Source organism: Aulonocara sp. 'chitande type north' Nkhata Bay, linkage group LG7, assembly GCF_057382095.1.
Source record: "Aulonocara sp. 'chitande type north' Nkhata Bay isolate Kocher_YH1m ecotype deep benthic linkage group LG7, A_spYH_male_GT1.1, whole genome shotgun sequence".
Classification (NCBI taxonomy): Eukaryota; Metazoa; Chordata; class Actinopteri; order Cichliformes; family Cichlidae; genus Aulonocara; species Aulonocara sp. 'chitande type north' Nkhata Bay.
The window spans coordinates 45395135-45415804 of NC_141350.1; the positions used below are offsets into that span (position 1 = coordinate 45395135).

Consider the following 20670-nt stretch of genomic DNA (forward strand, 5'->3'; position numbering starts at 1 on the left):
AATAAAAGTCCATTGACTTCTTGTGCACGGACTAGACTAAATTATTTCAGAGGTGGGATCATCTGAAGTTTGCAAATCTCGTGCAAATATAAAATGCTGGGTTATTCCACTGGAAAGACAAATTTGTTCAAGAAATTTAGCTTGTAGAAATTTGCATGGAACAAATGAAATGGTGAATTGGTCAGTTTTTGATTAATTTAATGTATTTTTTAGCCTTTACTTAAGACAGATAGAGGAGAGAAGACGGTAAAGCAGGCCAAAGGCATGCAGTAAATGGCCTTGGAGCAGATTTGAACCAAGGCCTCAGCAACTGCTTTAAAGTACATGGGTTACCTGTTCAATCAGATGAATTATACCAGAACCCTTTATTTCATTTTTAAATGAAAATCGCAGAAAACGTATTTATAAACCACACCGTGATAATGTCACATGAAGATGCAAACACAAAAAGCTAGGTTTGTATACTAACGTTTGTTCCCATTATTACTGAAAAATAAAGAGTTCATGGAAGGTTTTTTACGCAATAAGTTGTTTGGGGCAGAGTATTAGACATTGAGAACCAAAAGTTTGTTGCACTGGTAAACACTGGAGGATGAGCTCATGCTGAGCTGCTCTTGGTATCAAAGCATGCAAATGTTTGAGAAGTTTCGTGAACCACAGTGCCACCTTATGGCATTAAGAAAGTGCAGTCAGTGGTAGTGGGGCATGGCAGAGCACATGGTGTGACTAGCTTGTTCTGCTATGGATGATGGGTTTATGTTGTTGCCTTGGAAACTGTCCGTGAGTATTCTCAGTTATTGTGTTTTAAATGTTGGTACAATGACATTTTAAGTTTGGTCAAATTTAACTGAAGCCAAATAACTGATTTTGGTATGGAGTGACTCTATATCCTTTTGCATTCCTGTCAGTGTTAGGGCTTTACACAAAGTGGAGTCACAGTAATGTTAGTATGGGTTTATGCTTTTCTGCAGTTTTACTCATGAAAAGCTTTAATAAAGTCAAGAAAAGTTACACCTTGTTTTATATTGGAAAGGTTCATGAGCTTTGAAGATGGAGTCTCATCACAAGGAGGGACTGAAGGGTGTACTCCCCTCAGATAGGCTACAGCCCCTAATTTTGATAGAGTAAGATAAGCAGCTAAAGAATAATGAGTGGAATTTGATGTGATAAAACAGACAGCAGTATTCTTCACAGAATCGGTGAGAATCTACTCAACACGTGAAGTCTCCACTAAAGATGCAGTTCTCCAGGAAGGAACATACCTGATGTTTAATTTCTGCTTTTGTACATCCATCCATCCATCCAACCACCCACTTATCCATCCATCATTGAAACATCTATCCATCCATCCACTCATCCATGCATCCAACATAATTTGTTTTTTTAGCACGACCACTTGGGGTCAGCAGACATGAGCGCTAAACAAGACTGACATATTGAGATCTCATGGAGTTCATAAGGTAAACCTTTACAGTGTTTTATAGCTGCTAAATGCATTGATATGTTGCGTTATTTTATTTTACATGTAACTCCACGACCTTAGCCTGAATGTCTAAAATCAAAACTTAATAAATGGAGCTGTAGCCCCTCGGTGCACCATTAGTTTTGCTCTCAGTGAGGCATAGCTCTATTTTGAATGACTACCCAGGTGGCCTACGTCCTTTAAACCACCCAGCTTTCAAATAAGAGTGCAGCTTCGGTGCGCCTCCACTGTCACTTCTTCTCCCACTAGCAAACATTACTGGCTGAAGACCTGGTTAGAGCAGCAATGTAGGAGTAGCCACTGAGTGTGATGTTTCTGCCTGGGTGTGCCAGCAAAACACTAATTAGCCCAATAGACAGAACACACTGTATACAATCCTCTCACTTGTTAAGAACCACTGCAAAGCAAAACCATTCATTACTCATCGCTGTTGTGTCAGAAATAGAGTGTACAGAAGAGTGTGGGGGTGGAAAGGGGTGTGAAAATAAAGAACGGGGAGAGAAAAAAAATATTCCACAGCAAAGTGCAAGACTTCTACGGAGAAGTCATTATGAGCTCTTCTGCTTTTCCACATGCACTATAACTATCTATCAGATGTAATTTATTCATTTCCCTTTTTTCACAGTATATATCCGCTCCAGGCTTGAATGACACACCTGGAGAATGAGCCACTAAAGGTTATAAACTGATTATTCAATCATTCACTTACAGACAACAAGCCATATGCTCTGCATCTGCCTGCATGACAAGTATGGAAATGTGAGCTGTATAAATATTAACAAGCCCAAATGCTCAAACGTGTGATATCTTGAGATGTGATGGGAAAAATGTTAGTGTGAGCGTTAATGCCGGTATTGCTTGTTGTAGCCGAACCAGTATATTTGTCTGTGAGGGTGTTTGTGGAGGAGCTGGAATGGGACAGGTTAGGGAGGAGGAGGAGAGAGGGCAAATTTAGATAACAGTAGTGGAGTTGGAGCGGTTACTACTGTAGGTGTCCATAGAGGAGATGGATCGCTAAGACTCGAGCCAGGAATAATGACCTCTCCCAGTTCATTTCCACCTTTAGTTCACCTCTACAGTCTGCTGAGGGAACACAGGCATTTCTTAAACTGGCTCCAAGGATAGCGAGGCACTGCTTACTCTGTTTTCCCCTTTCCCAGTACATTTACCTCATACGTGTGGCAAAACGATACTCTTTTACCAATGTGTGTTTGTTGGGAAACTACCTTAAGAATCCATAGTTTAAAAATGTCTCTATAAATCCTCCTTCTGTCACTAAATGGATGATTAAATTCTGACAGTGATGATGTGATTATGGGATTTCTGCCAATACTTTTTTTTTTTTAATAAATTCACCACATGTGGGTGGATAAGTGCAAGTTGGCTATTGAGAGGCATGGCACACATGTTATTTCATTAGAATTTTTAAATAACAACCTAACACAAACCATTACTGAGGCTCTGGCTTTCCCAGTCAGAGAACTGTTTAATACACTCTCTGCATTCAGTGCTTGGTTTCCCTGAGACTGCCCTGACTTTTAACAAAGCTTAGATGATAACTCCATCAAGGGAGAGGGTTTCTTTGCTGCTCAAGAGGTCAGATCTCACTTGGTATACAGAATGCAACCTTCAGGAATATGAATAAACTGAAACAGCACAAGCCCAGTGCAAACAGCTTAAAAGCGGTAAGGAGGTTTTTGGGTTTTTTTAGGTGATACAGAAATAATTTTCCCACCAAATAAAAACAGTCGCACTATGTTGTATTCTTTGCTTGGGAAAATGTGTGGTTTTAGTTATTCTTTTACTATATGATCTGTAACAAACGTTATTTGTTTGCTAAAAAAGGGCTTGTGAAAAATATGCTTCCAGATGGCCAAAGTTTCAAAATCTTACAAATGGCGAGTGGGACTTTAATACATAATGTTGGTTTGGTTTTGTCTTCCAGAATCAGTTTCTTGCATGCAGATTAAAGTAAACAATGTCTTAAGGGGCGTTCACACAGGAAGCGATTTGATTCGCTCGTCATGTTTTGCTTTTTTGTTTGGTTGTTTGTTTATGGTCAGTTGCTCGCGGACATGGCCATAGCAATTCTCTGATTCATTTGCCATCCAGTCATACCACTTGTAGCCTTTATTCTTACCAGCAGCTGCTTCAGTTGCTCGCAAGTCGAGAAGAGTTTAACTCGGGACTCACCCACTTCATGTTGGCAGTGGTTATTTCACCTGTCATCATAATGTTGCTAAATGTCACTTTCTATGATCTCTGGTAAGAACGTTGCTGCAAATTGCTTCCGGTGGACGAGATGCTGGACTGCTAGGATATCAGCTGACACAAGCACGGTTGGTTACCGAAGAGCACTTATAGACTTTAAAAGTGCATCAGAGAGACACATGGGCACCTGCTAATTATTTCAAGAAAGTAATATCCAAATAGAGTTCCCCCACAAAAACTGGAGCACAGTCCCTTTGGATGAGCTGTTAATACAATTAAGCAATCCACTTAGTGATTCAAATGAGCAACTACTGGCTACAGCTGCTGTGTCAGCATCCACCTGTCACTAAAAGCAGCCACAACTATAATAATGTATAACTAATCTTTAATATAAGTGGGTGAGTTGTAGAATACATTCATGGATGGATGCTGTTCATTTAATTATGGAAGTCTATGGGGTCAGTGATTCTACAAGTTCTTCTGTCTTTACTATACAGATAGATTCCACATGCTGTTGCTTGTTATGAAACTGTACTTTATGATCCACATCATTTTTAGAATTAACTTACTCGGTGACCTCTTATACCGCAAAAAGAGACACAGAAATATTTTCTGATAGAATAAAGTCACTCACAACACCTTTATATTGATCAGAGACCCAAAATACTTCCCTCACTGTAACACAACCACCACACACTGTTACTATAGGGAGCAGGGATTCAATTTTTTTTTCTACAACAGTTTCTTTCCTTTCTCAGCAGAAGTCTGACTTAATATATGCAGGGAAAATCATCTTCAGAATGAAATACATTTGACAAATAAACCTTACCCACCCAACAGTAGAAAGGGCTGTGCGGGCAGCAGACCTCACAAATGCGGGGCTACTAGGATTAATCGCAGTCTTTTCACGGGAAACCTGCAATGATTGACAGGTGAGTGCCTGAAGGGCAATCTTTAGTTGGTTGCCACAGGGATTTAGACTGGCCTTGTGACTCTTTCTTCCCATGGGTTACCTTAATGAAAATGCCCTCCCTGTTCCACTGGGCACTAAAGTGTTTTTCTCTTGACATTCTTGGCACTCTCATAACGCAACTATGCAGCATTTTTACAGCAGTAAAAGCACTCAGCTATTTTCTGACAAGGTGAACATATGGGCAACCGGTCGCAGCATGCCTTCATATCACTAATTAAGTAAAAGTGGGCTAAAAAAAACACTAATCGCTTACATGCTCTATGTGTAAAATGGGGTTGATGATGAAGCTTGATAAGTGCCAGATATAAGAACTATACTGGATTTTATATAATAATGAAGCATTTTGAACATATTTTTAAATTAGCAATGACATCTGTCATGAACTGAAACGGATTGAATTTTGTGTCTCAGCTGTTTTAATTCATCTGCATTAGTTTTCTCCCCTCTCTGGATGAGAAAGTGTGAAGTAAAGATCTTTGTGTTTCCCATCTTTCTTCTTACTAAGCCAATGGACTTAATCATGGCAGCAGGGCCCATACCCTGCAGAGCATCAATGACTCGTTACCCGTGATAACACGGCAGGACCCCGACCGACTGAGGAGATGCCTGAATTAAAATCCTGCTTCCATGGAAATAGGCACAGTGCCTCCCGGTCCTGCGTAACCTCTGAACTCTTGTCTTTGTCTCAGGACTGTGACAAGCGCTCCGAAATGGAGACGGAGGGAATGGGCGAAGAAAAGAAACAATTCTTTTTGCTGTCGAGTTTATAAGGCTGCCACATATTAAGTATAAAAAGAGGCCGCTGCTGCTTGTCGAGAGGTCCTTTAGATGTGGATGAAAGAGCCTCCTGAGGGTTTTCAAAGGGAAGGATCTGCATTGAGCTGGTGAGAAGCTCTCAGTTCCCATCTTTACCTTTATTACTATAACTACGGATAGCACTCAGCCACTAAGCTGATATAACAGTGAAACAGTGCACAGAGCCTTTGTGCCAAATCACTCCGATTCTACTGTTCCTAGAATAGCCTCAACAGTTAGATTTTCCTTCTGCTCTTCATTAAGTACATATCAAATATTCATGGCTATGGAAAGGTGTAACAATGGCTTTAAGGGAGCCTGTTGAGTGTCTAATTTATTCAGACCATACAAGACATTCAGATGACTTAATCCCTGTGCTATTCCAGAAACCCAACTCGCTGTATTTCAGCTCTCAAAGGCCAAAGTTCCATTGGTAATGGTCACAGGGAGAGCCAAGATAAATGCCTGCTGCTTGTTTTCTTTGTGTGTGCAAAACTGCGTGTGTGTGTGTGTGTGTGTGTGTGTGTGTGTGTGTGTGTGTGTGTGTGTGTGTGTGTGTGTGTGTGTGTGTGTGTGTGTTCCACAACTAATTGTGCTTCAGTAAAAATAAGTTAAGTAAACATGAAAATGGCTTAGATTGAACTTCAAGTACCAAAACCTCTGAGATGTTTCATGTGTTTTTTTATGAAAACTTGCTGCATCATCACAGAAGCAATCCAAGCTATTCAGCATAATGTTTAGTTTTCAGGGCAACAGCCCACGCAGAAAGCCAAGAAAAACTCAAAACCACTTAAAAAGAATCACAGGATGTCATTACTATGGTAAACCATCATGACAGCTTATAATGTAAATCATCTGAAGAAGTGGGAAGACAAAGACGAACCAGGAGATAGATAATAGCTCGCATCAAACAGTGCAGTTCTTTGTAATCTGAGATCAAAACTAATTAGGATTGACTTACTTTGATTCTGCAAAATGTGGGCTTCTTTCTTCTTTGAATGTGCAAGTATGTATTTGGTTGGGAGGACGCTGAAATACTTTGGTAACTAACCGTTTCAAACAGCTGAAACACTTTTGGCATTATAGCTGATCTCGACAGAACGCCTTTTTGAAAGCTTAACTAAAACTATTCACCTTGAAGTAACACAAACTATCAGTGCTTTCAGTTCTAATGACAGCTCAGAATCTTTTCTAAAGCGAAACAACAGAGCAATATGTTACTACCTGTGGAACAATGTTTTTAGACACCAATCAACAGTAGCAATAGACAAGGTTATTACAGTTAAGTAAAAGTTAACCGGTAAAAAAACTACACACAGAAAATAACAAAATCTAGCAAGAACAATATTATGCACTTAAGATAATAATATACTACATTGACAAAGTTACTGTTTTATCTACACATTAAACATAGAGAAGCTGCTGGGTCATCGAAACCCATGTCACAAAGCTCCCGGTGAACAGTTTTTGTGCTGATGTTAATGCAAGAGGAGGTTTGGAGCAGTTATTGAGTCAGCAGACTGTTGGTGAATCACGCATTATGTTCCTCAACACTCGGCAATCCTGCTCTGTAACTTTAAATGGTCTTCCATCTTGTGACTGTGGTTCCTAAATGCTTCCACTTCCACTAGCAGGTAAGACATTTCCAAACCTGACCTGTTGCAATGGTAGCATCCCATAACAGCAAAATCTTCAGTGACCTCTTTATAGAATGACCCATTATTTTTTAAAAGGAAGACTGCTTACCTAGTTACTTGATTTTACACACCTGTGGTAATGGGACTGAAAACACCCCAATCTGTAGACCAGTGCTTGTTTGTATATTGTATATGTATGTGTAGGAAATGTCCCACTTTGTTAGTTTTAGTCTGTTAACACAACCAGCTTTGGGTGGCTTTACTTCATCTTACGTGAAACTGGGGTGTCTACGTGAGTGTGATCTAAGTGTTTATACTGTAATGCCTCCTGTGTGTGTCTTAAATTTCCCTCTGAAATAAATCCATCTATGCTCTTTCTCTACTACTTTTGGAGGCTGTGGCTTATCCCAGTAGTCATTGGATGAAGGAAACTAGCAGAAACTAACACTGAAAAAAATAAGTAGATAAACTAAAGCCGAACACTTTTGAGCAGTCAAAACTGAAACATGCAAATATTTAAAATGAAACCAAACTGTAAAAGAAAAACTGCTAAATAAAACAAATATGCAGAGCCATGTATACAGAAGAAACTGAAAGTAGATTAAAAACTATTTAAAAATCAAGACAATAAGAAGATGATAAGTGTATTTTGTAATACATAATGAATGAAATGCTAGATTTTCTTTAATATATATATATATATACTCAACTGAAAAGAGGAAGCACAGAATTCAGATTCTTCCTTGTCATTTATTAGTGGTGAATCTATTTTGCAGTCCATGTGAATTAATTTTGGCTGGTGAGCCAGGAATCACACCGGTAATTACATGGAACGGACGAACAGTCTTTTGGCAGCAAGTTCTCTGTATGCAGGCAAATTAATGTCCTTGCTGGTACACTGTCATGGGAACATGTCAGTGGAAGTTAAAACATATGACAATGCAGTACATGGACAGTCAGCAGATGTGCATGCCTTACTTGTACTTTTTTATGACAGAGAAGCCACACGGCACATGATTTAAAAAAAAAAAGTGCTGTGAGAGTATGGGGTTTTTATGGCTCCGCCACAGCTCTGCCATCCTGCCAGCCTCTTGCTCTCTGGGCAAAGGCCTGCAAAGGAACCACAGAGTGAGCTGACAGCTCATTGGAGGCCTGACAACAACTCAGTGGATCCAATCCCCGACAAACCTTAACAGCTCTCCTCCTTCTGCCTTCATCCTCTCTATATTTTTTTGTGTCTTGAGCCGGTGAAATATGACAGATCTTTCTCTCAACAGCGGCTGCTACATATTTCTCCAGATTCATATGTAACCACAGACTTAGCCCATCTGCTTTTTCCAAGGTTTTTTCTCTGGCGAGCTTATGTGAGAAGAGGCCTGACAAACACAGATGAAAAAGCAGCATTCGGTTTTGTCCTTTTTCCCTCCGAGGCAGCTGAGTTTGAGTTCAGAAGAAAAGGGTGGGGGAACTATCTAGTAAAATGGGACTGTTGTCTTTTTTAGCAGCCATGAGGTAAGAGGGACTAGTTAAAAGAGCTGGAAGTGTGCCTCTGTACACACACTGAAAAGTCAGGTAGATCATGGAAAGAAAAGTAAATAGAAAGCAATTACTGACTTTAGTCTGAATACAAGTGAAGGGAAATCTGAAAAGACTATAATGTTTTTAAAAGAGGTCAATTACTACAATAGCTAAACATCGTATGAGTGCTCTGTTTTCTCAATTGATGGTATCTACACTAAAACAACAGCGGCTCCTTTACTCCAGGCGAACAGAATCTCCTGTTTACTCTTCACTGTACATCTGGATTGCCACAGCAATTCAGAAGGATGTGGTATGATTGTAATCAAGCTAGGTCTTTGATCGCTACACTGAGCTAATCCAGGGCTTACAGTAACCTCAGACAGGCTGTAGAAATCACCATTACTATACAGCTGTTACAGGAAAACTATCTGACTAAAGCCTGGCTTGTATGAGGAGAGTCTGCGGAGTGCTACTCCTAAACTTTCGTCCATTGAGCTTGTCAGCACTTTCAGCAGGGATAAATGCTGTGCAGTTCCACTCACTTAACTCAGCTTTTCCAGGTCATTCATAAGCTTTTACAGAGTTCAGTCCCTACAACTCACAACTGGTCCTGCAATCTCAACTGAGCCTTTTCAAATACAGTCCTAATAGGGTTCTACTGTCGGGCAGGGAGAAAGAACGGCAGGGAGGAGATACTGGCCAAGCTAAGGTAGCAAAGTCACACAACTGAATGTATTTTTTTTTTTATCCCTCGGCAGATAATTACAATTTTCTCTCCTCCAAATTGCAGTGACAGGCCGATGTTCAGGAAATACCCAAAGAACTTTAATAACCCGGGCAGTGGTGAAAAATGTCCTTATCTGCGCAGTGTGGCGTGTCAGATTTATTCAGTGTTATTTTATTTGAAACCTCTGAAATAGGCAAGTTTAAAACTGAGGCAAATTCTGTAATCAACACACAGTTTCTACCTGAATTATTTAGAGAATAGAAGAACAGAATCAGTGACTGACACTACCAAAATTACAATATATGCTAAAAAATGCATGAGCTCACTATGCAGTACAATATTGTAGGTGATATTTTAACATTTTATATACTTAACAAAAAATAATGCCAAGAATAATGATGGCATATCTCCAAAAACCCATCCCAAAAGTCAGTGAAAATTACCTCTTTTTAAAGAAGTCAGTTGGGTGGATTTGAGGTGAGAGCATTTTGCCTTCATTTCCCTGAAAAGTACTTACCTGTTCAAACATATTATCCTAACAACAAACGTGCACTGGCTTCATGAAACACCCTTTTGGACCTTACCTCAGCAGCTGGGATGCCTTCGGGTGGGCGACATTGAAGTAACACTTCCTGTTCAAGTGACACTTCTTTTCCAAGAGGTTCCTGGTCAAATGTCTTTCTCAAGTCTGAAAAAACACATAAAAGACATTGTGTATTAGTGCTAAATGAAAGTGTATCATACTGGAAGATCGACAGTATATCCTGAAATATGTTTAAGATTAAACACAAAGCCGACCAGTGTTAATGTCACAAACTATAAAAACAATTAAAAGAAAAGAAAGGTTAAGTTGTCAATAAGACCTGCCTATGTAAAAGCAGTATATATAAAACAGACTATAGGTGAGTGTTATGTCTCCAAGCTCATCTTCAACACACACACACACACACACACACACACACACACACACACACACACACACACACACACACACACACAGATTGCTTGAAATAGATGGATGGAAAATATGGAGAAGGGGCTCACTTGCGCTCCATCAGAAAACCAACATTTTCTTGGCGTGAGAGCCCTTATGGATTAGTGCAGGGAAGGTATAGTGGAGCTGACAGGCTAGGATTACTGAAGGTGTCATGCTACACTGGAACCTGAAGCCCATTAGACATATATCATGCTGCACAGACTGAGACAGTAGCAGTGGGCATCAACTGACGAGAAGGGGCGAGGAGAGGAGAGGAGGTACAGTAGTACTTAGCAACGTTAGAGGCACTGAAGCATCATGTCTACAATCAATCCTCCAAACCCCAGTGATACCATTTTCACAAGCATTGCAAAATTCTCGTCATACACACTTTTATTGACACATTCGGTTTGGGGGTGAATAACTTCATTCAGCAAAGCACAAAAACATATTTTATTCCAGACAACAATTCTACATAACTTTGTTCCCTTTCCTGAGGAGACAAATGTACAAAATGTGGCACCTATACTGTATGTGGATGAGGAAACGCGCACAGTCAAGAATGACTGAAGGGTAAAACAAACCAAAAGGCTCTATCACCAGCTGTCTCTTTCTTTGTGTGCGTCCGTGCGTCCGTGTGTGTGTGTGTGTGTGTGTGTGTGTGTGTGTGTGTGTGTGTGTGAGTGAGAGAGAGAGAGAGAGTGTGAGTGTTTGTGTGCATGCGTGCGTGCCATCACAGCAAACTGCAGCAAGAAGTACCACAAAGGTGGCCTTGAGTAGTTGGTAGATATTTATACATCTGTCAGTCAATCGGAAATATGACAACTTACCAATGTCGAGAATGCAAGCTTTATAATCTAACAGATGTCACTGGTTATTCTACCAAAAATGCATTTTGAAATGTAATGTAATGTAATGTATTGTAATGTATGTTAATTTTTCATCAAAATATTGAAAAATAATGTCATCTACTGTATTTTATTTTACCAGGAAGTCTAACTGAGATGAGCTGCTCAGAGGAGAGACTTGGACATGATTGCACCCATTAGAGCTCTTTTCTCTAGAAAAACAACCACATGCCACATGTTACTTACTACATTTAATTCGTTTTACATTGCGCTTCAAAAAAAAACAAAAAACCCAGTTATAAAACTGTATTTTGCATTACACCAACTTCCTGTAGCTTTTGATGTTGGCAGCACTGAACTATACAAGCTATAGAATGAAGGCTGACCTGAAGATCCTATTTTTGATAAGCCAACATGGGCTCTTAATTAACATTAAAAAAAGTTCACCCATCCCTTCTCTATTTTTTTAAATGCTTAACCAACCAGAGTTGTGACACTGGGGACAGAGAAGCGGGGCAGAGACAGAAGAGGTTGCCTGTCCATCACACAGCTAACAAACACACAGAGATTTGCATGATGACATCCACCCTTATGGCCAATTTAGAAAGTCCGGCTAACCTAACCTGCATGTCATTGGACTGTTGAAGCCGAAGTACCTGAAGGAACCCTAAAAGCAGAGGGACCACATGGAAAGTCCACAGCAAGCAGATATATTAGTTTCTTCTTCAACCCACACCTAACTGTGTCCATGAAAACAAATCCTGCAGTGACCTTCATTCAGGGACTCGATCTTTTAAAAGGATACAGCTGTTCTTCTTCAGAGAACGCTGCTAATACAGAAATGTACAGCTACTGACATTGTGTACCAACATAAGGCACAGATTTATTATATTTTATAGTCCTAGAATAGCACATGGACTTTAGATGTGGGCATACAGTCTGAAGTGACACAGATCGTATGGCAGGATTTGCACTTGAAAAGTCAAAGCAAACTGCGTGTAAATCTCTAAAGACTCTCAAGACTCTTAGGCACAGTGTGTAACAGGATACACTTTCCTTATCTATCATAGTAAAGAAATGCTTTTCAGTGTCTGGGGAGATGGTGTATGAATGGATACAGAATGAAAAGAGCATTACCACCTGTAATAAAACGAGAGATCTCCAAAGACTGATCACAACAGATTTTTTTTTTTTTGTTTCTTCATTTGCTTTCATTTCATTCAATAGCTATTAGGTTTAGAGACATTATTTTAAAATAGACATGTTTCACTGTTTAGAATGAACTGGTCTGCATCCCCGAAGGGAAGAAGACAGATCATGTTCCTATTACAGAATACATGATGATGCAGCACCTGGAAACACTAAAGAATACCTATAGTCATTTTACGGTTAATTTTTTATTTGGAAAAATGATCCTTAAAATAACAAATTCATGAGGTATCCTTGTTCCAGTTCAACCCGTGAGTACCCGTGTCTTCAGGGGAATATGTTATAATTCAGCACATTTCAATGTATTGTAATGGCTGAAAGGGTGACTGCTGAATTGAAAGTAATTTCCGTAAAAGTCTGGTATGAAATTAAAAGAAAGAATGACTGCAGGGGTATATTCTTTGACAGAGGTTTTTCCAATTCAATCCAAGGACACACAAGCTGTTTGGTTTCCTTAAGATAAAGTGGGCAGGAGGAAAGGAAAGGAGATACATCAGAACTATTCTATAGCGATGGATGCTACCTTAACGATAAAATAATTAGAAGTCACGGTATGACAGGTACACACTGATAACTTTATGATTTATAAAATTTGCACTACAGTCAAATCTAACAAATTAAATTATCTGTCCAGGTACTCTGGCTTCCCCCACAGTCCAAAAACATGCATGTGTCAGGTTAACTAACAGCTGGCCATAGGTGTGAATGTGAGCGTGAATGGTTTCTGTCTAAACTCTGCATTGGACGGGCGACCTGTCCGAGGTGTTTTGGCACCCCCGCCCCTGATCCTGAATAAAGTGAAAACACCCAAAAAAGAGAAAATATCTATTGAGCAACAGTTTCTGAAATACCAGACTTGCTGATGCCAGGTGTCAGAGGAGAATGGCTAGACTGCTTTATGTTGAAAGGAACGGAAAAGTAACTCAAATAACCGTTTGACATGTCAAACCTTGAAGCAGATGGGCTAAAGCAGCCACGCGAGGCGCCACTGCTATCAGCTAAGAATAGGAAACTGCAGCTAAAGCTCGCATGGGCTCAGAAGATTGGAAAAATGCTGCCTGGTCTGACAAGTCTTGATTTCTGCTGTGACATTCAGATGGTAGGGTCAGAATTTTGCATAAACAAAACTCAAATCATCTCCAGCTGGTTTCATGAATATGACAGTAAGTTCACTGTATACAAAGAACTCCCATGGCCACAACATCTCATCTCACATCATGTACATGCAGGCGATGAATGGGCTACAAATGTGTCAATATGGACCAAAATCTCTCACGAATGTTTCCAGCACCTTGTTGAATCTGTGCCATGAAGAACTGAGGCAGTTCTGAATGCAAAAAAAAAGTCCAACCTGCTATTAGCAAATTGTTCCTAATGAAGTGGCCGGTGGGTTCCTATTACATATTTTATTCTCTTTTTGTTTGGAACAAAACCCAATTCTTTTTCTTCCTTTCATTTCATAGCTCTTCTTAGTTAAATTATGCATTTACTATTCAGAGCATAAATTCGCTTAACAGGCAACACTGTTACTATCAGTGGCAAAGGCCAGTGTTTGTGTGTTTATGTGGAATATTCACACTTTTAGTCCTCAGCCTTCTTATTCAACTAAAAATTGAACACCCGCTGCTTTTGTAGTTCACTAATCAAAATGTACCTGTGATGAAACAGTAAGTAGCATACGAGCGATTATTTTGCAATATAGATTTTTATTGGATGTCGGTTTAAATTACACCTCCCTGCTGGAGTCTCTCCTTTCCTCACTTCTCGTAACCCTGAGCGGTACTGCGGAATAGAGGGTGTGGGAGCAGCTGAGTAGACATTCCTGCGGGAGACACACCATTCTCCCCTCAGCAAGCAAACACTTCCAGCCTCGCAGGCCCACAGAAAGATACACATATGACAACCATTACCTTAAGTGGCTACTTGTCAGGCAAAATTACACCAGCACTGCGGACTTCAGAAATTATTACTTTTCTTGCTTAGTAAATCATTAGCTACTGGTGCAATCCGATATCAGGAGGCCTACTCTGAGAGTTTTAATCCCGAGGAAAGTCACATGCAATGCTGCTTTGGTTTTACCTGCTCCAAAAGTCCACAAACAGACAAGAAAATCAATTTGCTCTCTCTGTGTATGATTCCCCTCCGCCAGTCCTGAAAGCCATTTCTTCTGATTTGATTAATTTATTAGTGTGAATGCTTGAAAAGCATTCACAGTATTGTTCTTCTAATCTTTATTATTATATTTTATTCTGTATTCCGTACGTTTTTTGAAAGCCTACTCCTTCAAAACCGTTCAACTTAGAAAAACCATTCAAACATCGTTAGATTCCTATTATTTTGGACAACATTGCTTCTATTTTTCTCATTTTTAACATTTATATTTTTAATTTTATTCAACTTTATTCAACAAAAATTTCCCATGTATTTCAATGGGGAGACCCTTCAAATTCTCATTCAACTTACTCATTTTTAAACTCTTACTACTTCCACATACGTTGACATAGAGCCACCATTCAAACTTTAAAACGAAGACAAGACATTCAACTATTCAACTTGTATTTATCTTTTCAATATCTATTATACTTTTTCTTCAGTTCCAGTTTAAGTTTCATGATGTTTTTTCACCCGTTTCAGAGTTTATAATGGGTGTGTATGGGACGGAATGTTGGGGCTAGAGTGAGGCAGCTCAACTGCTAGAGTGAGAGGAGCAAAAAAATTAATCTTAAAATATTTTTTAAAACTGCTGCTGTGTCCGCAGCGTTTGCTCTACAGGTATGATTTTACCCTCAAAACGTAGCCATCGTTGTCCTCTTTCATCCAATGTGTTTACTATTGTCCTAGGTGTTATGGTTCTTTCATAAATGTCACCAATGCACAGCCTCCTCCCTCCAACTCTTCCATAGACTCTAATGTTAAAATGGCTCAGAAGGTTCGTTTGAAAATCAGAAGAGCATGGTGTCTTTCCACTGTCACCACGTCCATATAATAAGCTCCACAGGCATGAAAACTGAGAATTAGGTAGACTAGACATTGCTGTCGCTCACGGTGAAAGAATTTTGTCAATACGACTTTTACTTTTCATTTGGGAGCGATTTGTTTCGGCCTGACTTTTCTGTTCATTTTAAGCAGCAAAAGTGAGGCGCATGTCTGTGTACGTGTGTATGGAGCCATTGGGTGCGGTCACTATAGCAACCAGGCTCACACCTGCCTGCTTAACGAGCTCTGCCTGCCACTGTACCAAGATTCATCTTAAGCACTTCTCTTTCAACTGCTGCTGTGTCCACAGTGTTACAGCCATCATTTTACCCTCAAATTGTCGCCATTATTGTTCTCTTTCCAACACCGTATCTTTCAAAGCTCAGGCATTTAAACTTTTTAAACTGTGTGGATCAAAGTGGAGGGATCACATTTGAGTCATTCAGTGATTCAAAGAATATGACCTTTTAATATTCATTCAGATGTTTTCTGACTCTAAATGTTCTTTTCTCATTTCTTAGGGTTTTCTAATTTACATTTAAAACATTTTCAGTTTTTTTCCAACTCCTTCTTCTGTGTAACCTTCAGCTTTTAGCAGTTCAGCACCTTTGTTTTCAGGTTAAATTCGTTTTTTTTTTTTTTTTGGTTTTTTTTATCTCATTCAATATTTTTAACTCAAAATTCAGCAATTAATTCATTTCAGTGCATACATTCAGATTCAAGCATTCACACTGCAGTTTCTTCAGAAAATGCACTTTCTAGTTTAATTTGCTTCTGTGAAAATACTTTCATTACCCCTCGGTGGCAAGCAATAACTGCACCCCAAAAATAGAGGCCAATTAAAACGGTTCTGTGGAGGTCACATGAAGGGAAGGACACACAAGAAATGCACACGTTCTCTCTTCCTCTGACAGGCTCTCACAATAATTTCAGCCGAACTTCCAGCAAGTCTGAAAGCTCCTTCTTCAACACGGCAGCCTCTTAACTCATCTGCGCTAGATGTGACTCACCGTCTGATTAAACAGTATATGTTTAGATGATGGGAGAGGAGAGGAAAACAACCCCAGTTTCCATTAGCCTAACGGGATAGAGTCTGGCTCTGACAAGAAGCATGCCTGGAGAGAAAGCCCAGTAGAGGAGCTAATCCATTCAGCAGAAGCTAATGGGAGGGGAAGAGGGGTCCATTGTGATTTGAGGGATAGGTTAGTGCTGGCAGGCTGCTCATCACGGGTGATTATAGGAGGTGGAGCAGCGGGAGTGGACTCAGTGGGAGACTGAGAGGCGTGATTCGGATTCACCAGGCTAGTATAATAGAAGCAGTAATAGGAAGAGATACTGGTGTTGGAAATAAAGGGGAATGCACTAAATTCAGAGACAAACTGTGCAGAATATGGAGCAAATACAGAGTTAGTAATACAAAGAAGTGGAGATGATCGAATAAAAATAGGGAGAGACAGCTCCATCACTGCTAAGTTGCTTTTAATTGAGCGGTTCAGGTGAAATCCTGGATATTGACTTTGCGAGGTGCTTTCTGATGCACTGTATAGCAAAGATGAAATCATTCTGACAGTTCCCCACCAAACATCAACAGCTCAAGTCATATCCTTATCCAGTTTTGACAATATATTTGACATAAACTACAATACACTCTCCAAGTGTGTATTGCAGGGTTTTTTTTCCCCAGTTTGCCACAAGTCTAAAGAGAAACAGTGAAGATGGGAAAGATGCATCAGTCACGGTGCCTTGAAACTACTTGACAGGAGGTGGAAGTGCAATGATCTAGCCGATACTATAATAGGATTTCCTTCAGGTGGAATTTTGACAAAAACGTGTAAGTAGTTGTGTCACGTAATAGCTGTGTTGCAAAAATGTTGCCTTGATGTCACAGTCAGACTTAAGCAGCTCTTGCTTTCTGCATCATGTCTTCTGGGGTTTCATTACCCTTTTTTTCAGATTTTCTTTGCCACATCCTTTGGGGAAAACTGTTAAAAAATGAGCCCAAACTTTAGATCCAGTACAGAATGTTTCTCATTATTTAGAAACAATTGCGTGGTGCTTTTTCAGCAGGACGACAAACCGAGAACAAAGGAGGACCATACACAAATGAAGTCATAAACATGCACCACAGCTCTCCTAGTGCACAGACGCCACTTCAGCTCTTTTTCTCCCCCTCTGTGCTTCTTCTTCAGGTCTGTGCTGCCCGCAAGGAAACCACTGTACTGGCTTTTTACCAACTCAAGTTCAAAGGGACGCTTGAATCTCATGTTAGCAAAACCTCCTTTTCACTGCTACTATCTCCAGAATCTGTGAAGATACACAAGTCCATCGCTGAGATGCGTTTTCTTGGCAACCGAGAGGTTTTGTTTGGAGAGAAATACAAAGATGAGAGAGATGATAAGTGAATAATGGCCTGAAGAGAGGGATGAAAGGAGGGGGAGTATACTCACAGGCGATGCGGACATGAGCTTTGCGGCTCTTGGTGGTCCCAGCGGAGCTCCAGGCCACACACTGACACCAGAAGTCCTCTGGCCCAAACAATTCCTCCACTTGCTGCCGAGTGATCTCTATGCTGGCCTCCCTCACGACCAAACCTGGGAAAAAGAACATAAAGGATTTTTTTTTTAAATCACGGAGACGTGAAACAGTAAACAGAACAAAAAACAAAGAATTGACCGTGCAGGAAAATGACATTAATTTGAACACCAGAAAATATAAACAGATGGACAGCTGAAATGGTTAAAATAATGTGACATCATACACACCAAACTCAAACAACACATATCAAATCAAATCAAATCAAATCACTTTTATTGTCACATCACATGTGCAGGCACACTGGCACAGCACATGCGAGTGAAATTCTTGTGTCAGTCTGTCCTGATTCTAGAGCCAGAGCACTGAGCTGCTTGGGTCTGGGCCTTGTGGGGGAGGATTCTCAGCGTCATGGCTAACACAATCCTGTTTGCTAACTCCTCTGATTACTGCTCATCTGGGTGCCAGGGCCCAAACAAACAAATCATCCCCAAAACAAATGCCTCTACCCACAGCTGCCCCTCTAGAGCAGATTATGCTGCTACCATAGCGTGTGCACATCTCTGCATGTCTGTAAATGCCTATTTGTTGGAGCATTTGAGTTATGTACATGCAACCTAGGAACAGTCTATGTGTGCGTTATGTGACACACCGACGTTTATTGAAGTACAGTGCTTATTTCATTTCTCAATCCATAATATTTTTTCTGACAGGATGGGACATTTAAGAGGACAATGATGCATTCAAAAAGGCTAGGTTGAGAAAAAAATGCATTTGCAACAGACTGCGTTTTGCAGACATCATGAGAATCTCAACAAGTATCCGAACTAAACCGAGAGCACGCTTGTAACTAATAGAAGTAAAGTATTCCATATGTATGGAGATGGTCCCTATAACTGCATTTGGATGCTGCTGGGCACTGGAACATCTCGCATTTTGCATGCAGTCCTGCAACATTTGTGCAGATTTTTTAAAAAGAACTTTCACGCTGTGAATATCCCATGCCACCTCATCCCAACAGTGCTGCCCCATTAGGCTTAGATAAGGGGTTTGTGTATCCTACTGGAAAGAAATTAAGCTGATGTCATTTTCCTGGAACTCTCATGCTCATGTACCTGGTCAGCAATGATGTGAAAGTGGGACTATCAAATCGCTGCCAGTTGTTCTTGAATCGCCTTTTTGTATGCATTCCCCGCACCATTACACCATCAGCAGCTGCCTGTGCCATCAGCACCATGTTGTTTGTATACCAAATTCAGGCCCTGACATCAGTTCCAAAACACTGCCTGTCATTTGCTTCCCCCCCAGTCATTAGTCATCGAGTTTTAGTGCCTTGCCCTGTAGAAAGGTTTGTTGTTAGCTGAGACGATGACTAACTGTTTGTTGAATTGGTAACAAATCTATTTTAACTCAGCACTTATAGAGTGGTGCAAACTTTTTTTCTATTTTTTTCTGCAAAAATGTTCAAATCTTTGGGTCATTTTAATCCTATTGTTGAACATTAGGTTGTCTGCAACAACCCCCTATCATTGTCTGTTAATTCAAAAAGAATAGTGTGGCTGGGGTCTCTTGACAGGGCACAAATTAAAAGGGCTGTACAGAGTGCACGCTAATTTAAACAGTGGGCTGTGGTGGAATTAATGATTAATGCCTGTGTTGACAAAAGACTACAACTGTAAGGGAGTTTTTTTCTTCTTCAAAGTTAGAGTTACTGTATTAAATGAATAAATTACCTATTTGCAACTTTAAGGGTAGGTATTGATAGGTACCAGTTTTGAATTTTGCACTTTTTGTTTTTCTACTGTACCATTCTCCAAGTCATAGCTGTCAAAATCATTTTACATCTTGGGTCGGACCAGTGAAGCTGCCCTTTCTTTCAATGTAAAGAAGTTTAACAACATCCCGAATGAATCTCTGAGGTATCTTATTATAAGATAAAGAAGAGCAATTTCAACAGTACGTCTCAGGTTTCATACAAGATGAAGAAATGCTGCTCAAGTAAATGAAAAATCTGTCAGCACGACTCTTTGGACTTAAATTGTGAGAATTAATGTACAAAATAACTGAATGTTTTCTGGTATCTCATTGCTCAGAGTGTTTTGTAATAATAAAACAGACCTTTTTTTTTTTTAAACCAAAGACCCATATAAAAAAATAAATAAGTATTTCTATAGCAGATGGTGAAAAAAATGTTCCTGTCATGTCACTGTTTATCTCTATTACTTTGGTGCAGTGCGAATGGCCAGTGGGGGAGGTCTTATGAAAACAGTAAAAAATGTATGCCCTCCTTCACTTTTTCCACAGCCTGACTGGGCCGATTCTGGCCCATGGGCATTATGTTCGACACCCCTGCTCTAGATAATCAAGTTTGGAAATTTCCACAAAAAAAATAAAAAATAAATCACAAAGCAACAAAGCTTACAGTGTTTGGGCTAAGCCAATAAAGCAGAAAATATCATTATGTAGGTCTTACTGTATGTGTGCCTTATAGCAACCGCTGACAGTAGTACTGACCATTCTGTCAAATCATCATTGGTTTGTATTAGATGTGTTGACAGATCTCCAAAAACAGCTCTGTGGCATCTAAATCCAACATCAGCCAGAGCTCTAAACTGTATATCTGGGTGTTTCTAACTTAGCCATTATGCTAAAAATATCTTTTTAACTAAGCTTACCTAAGAGACACCATGTGCTGTCAATGTGGCATCGCTATTATGTACAGTCTCAAAACTGTGTCATAGATCATTGACTCATCTGTGCCGCAATGTGCATTTAATCAGTA

At 39.9% G+C, this 20670-nt stretch overlaps 1 protein-coding gene across 3 annotated transcripts in view; it reads right to left on the reverse strand.

Moving 5' to 3' along the window:
* unc5cb (unc-5 netrin receptor Cb) overlaps positions 1-20670 on the reverse strand; it is a 125871-nt gene that overhangs the window by 34603 nt on the left and 70598 nt on the right. For all 3 annotated transcript variants that reach the window (XM_086300742.1, XM_086300741.1, XM_086300740.1), the window contains exons 3-4: positions 17804-17947; positions 9932-10035 (exon numbers count right to left, since the gene is read on the reverse strand). In XM_086300742.1, coding sequence (XP_086156868.1) covers positions 9932-10035; positions 17804-17947 — 248 coding nt within the window. The remainder of the gene's footprint in view (positions 1-9931; positions 10036-17803; positions 17948-20670) is intronic.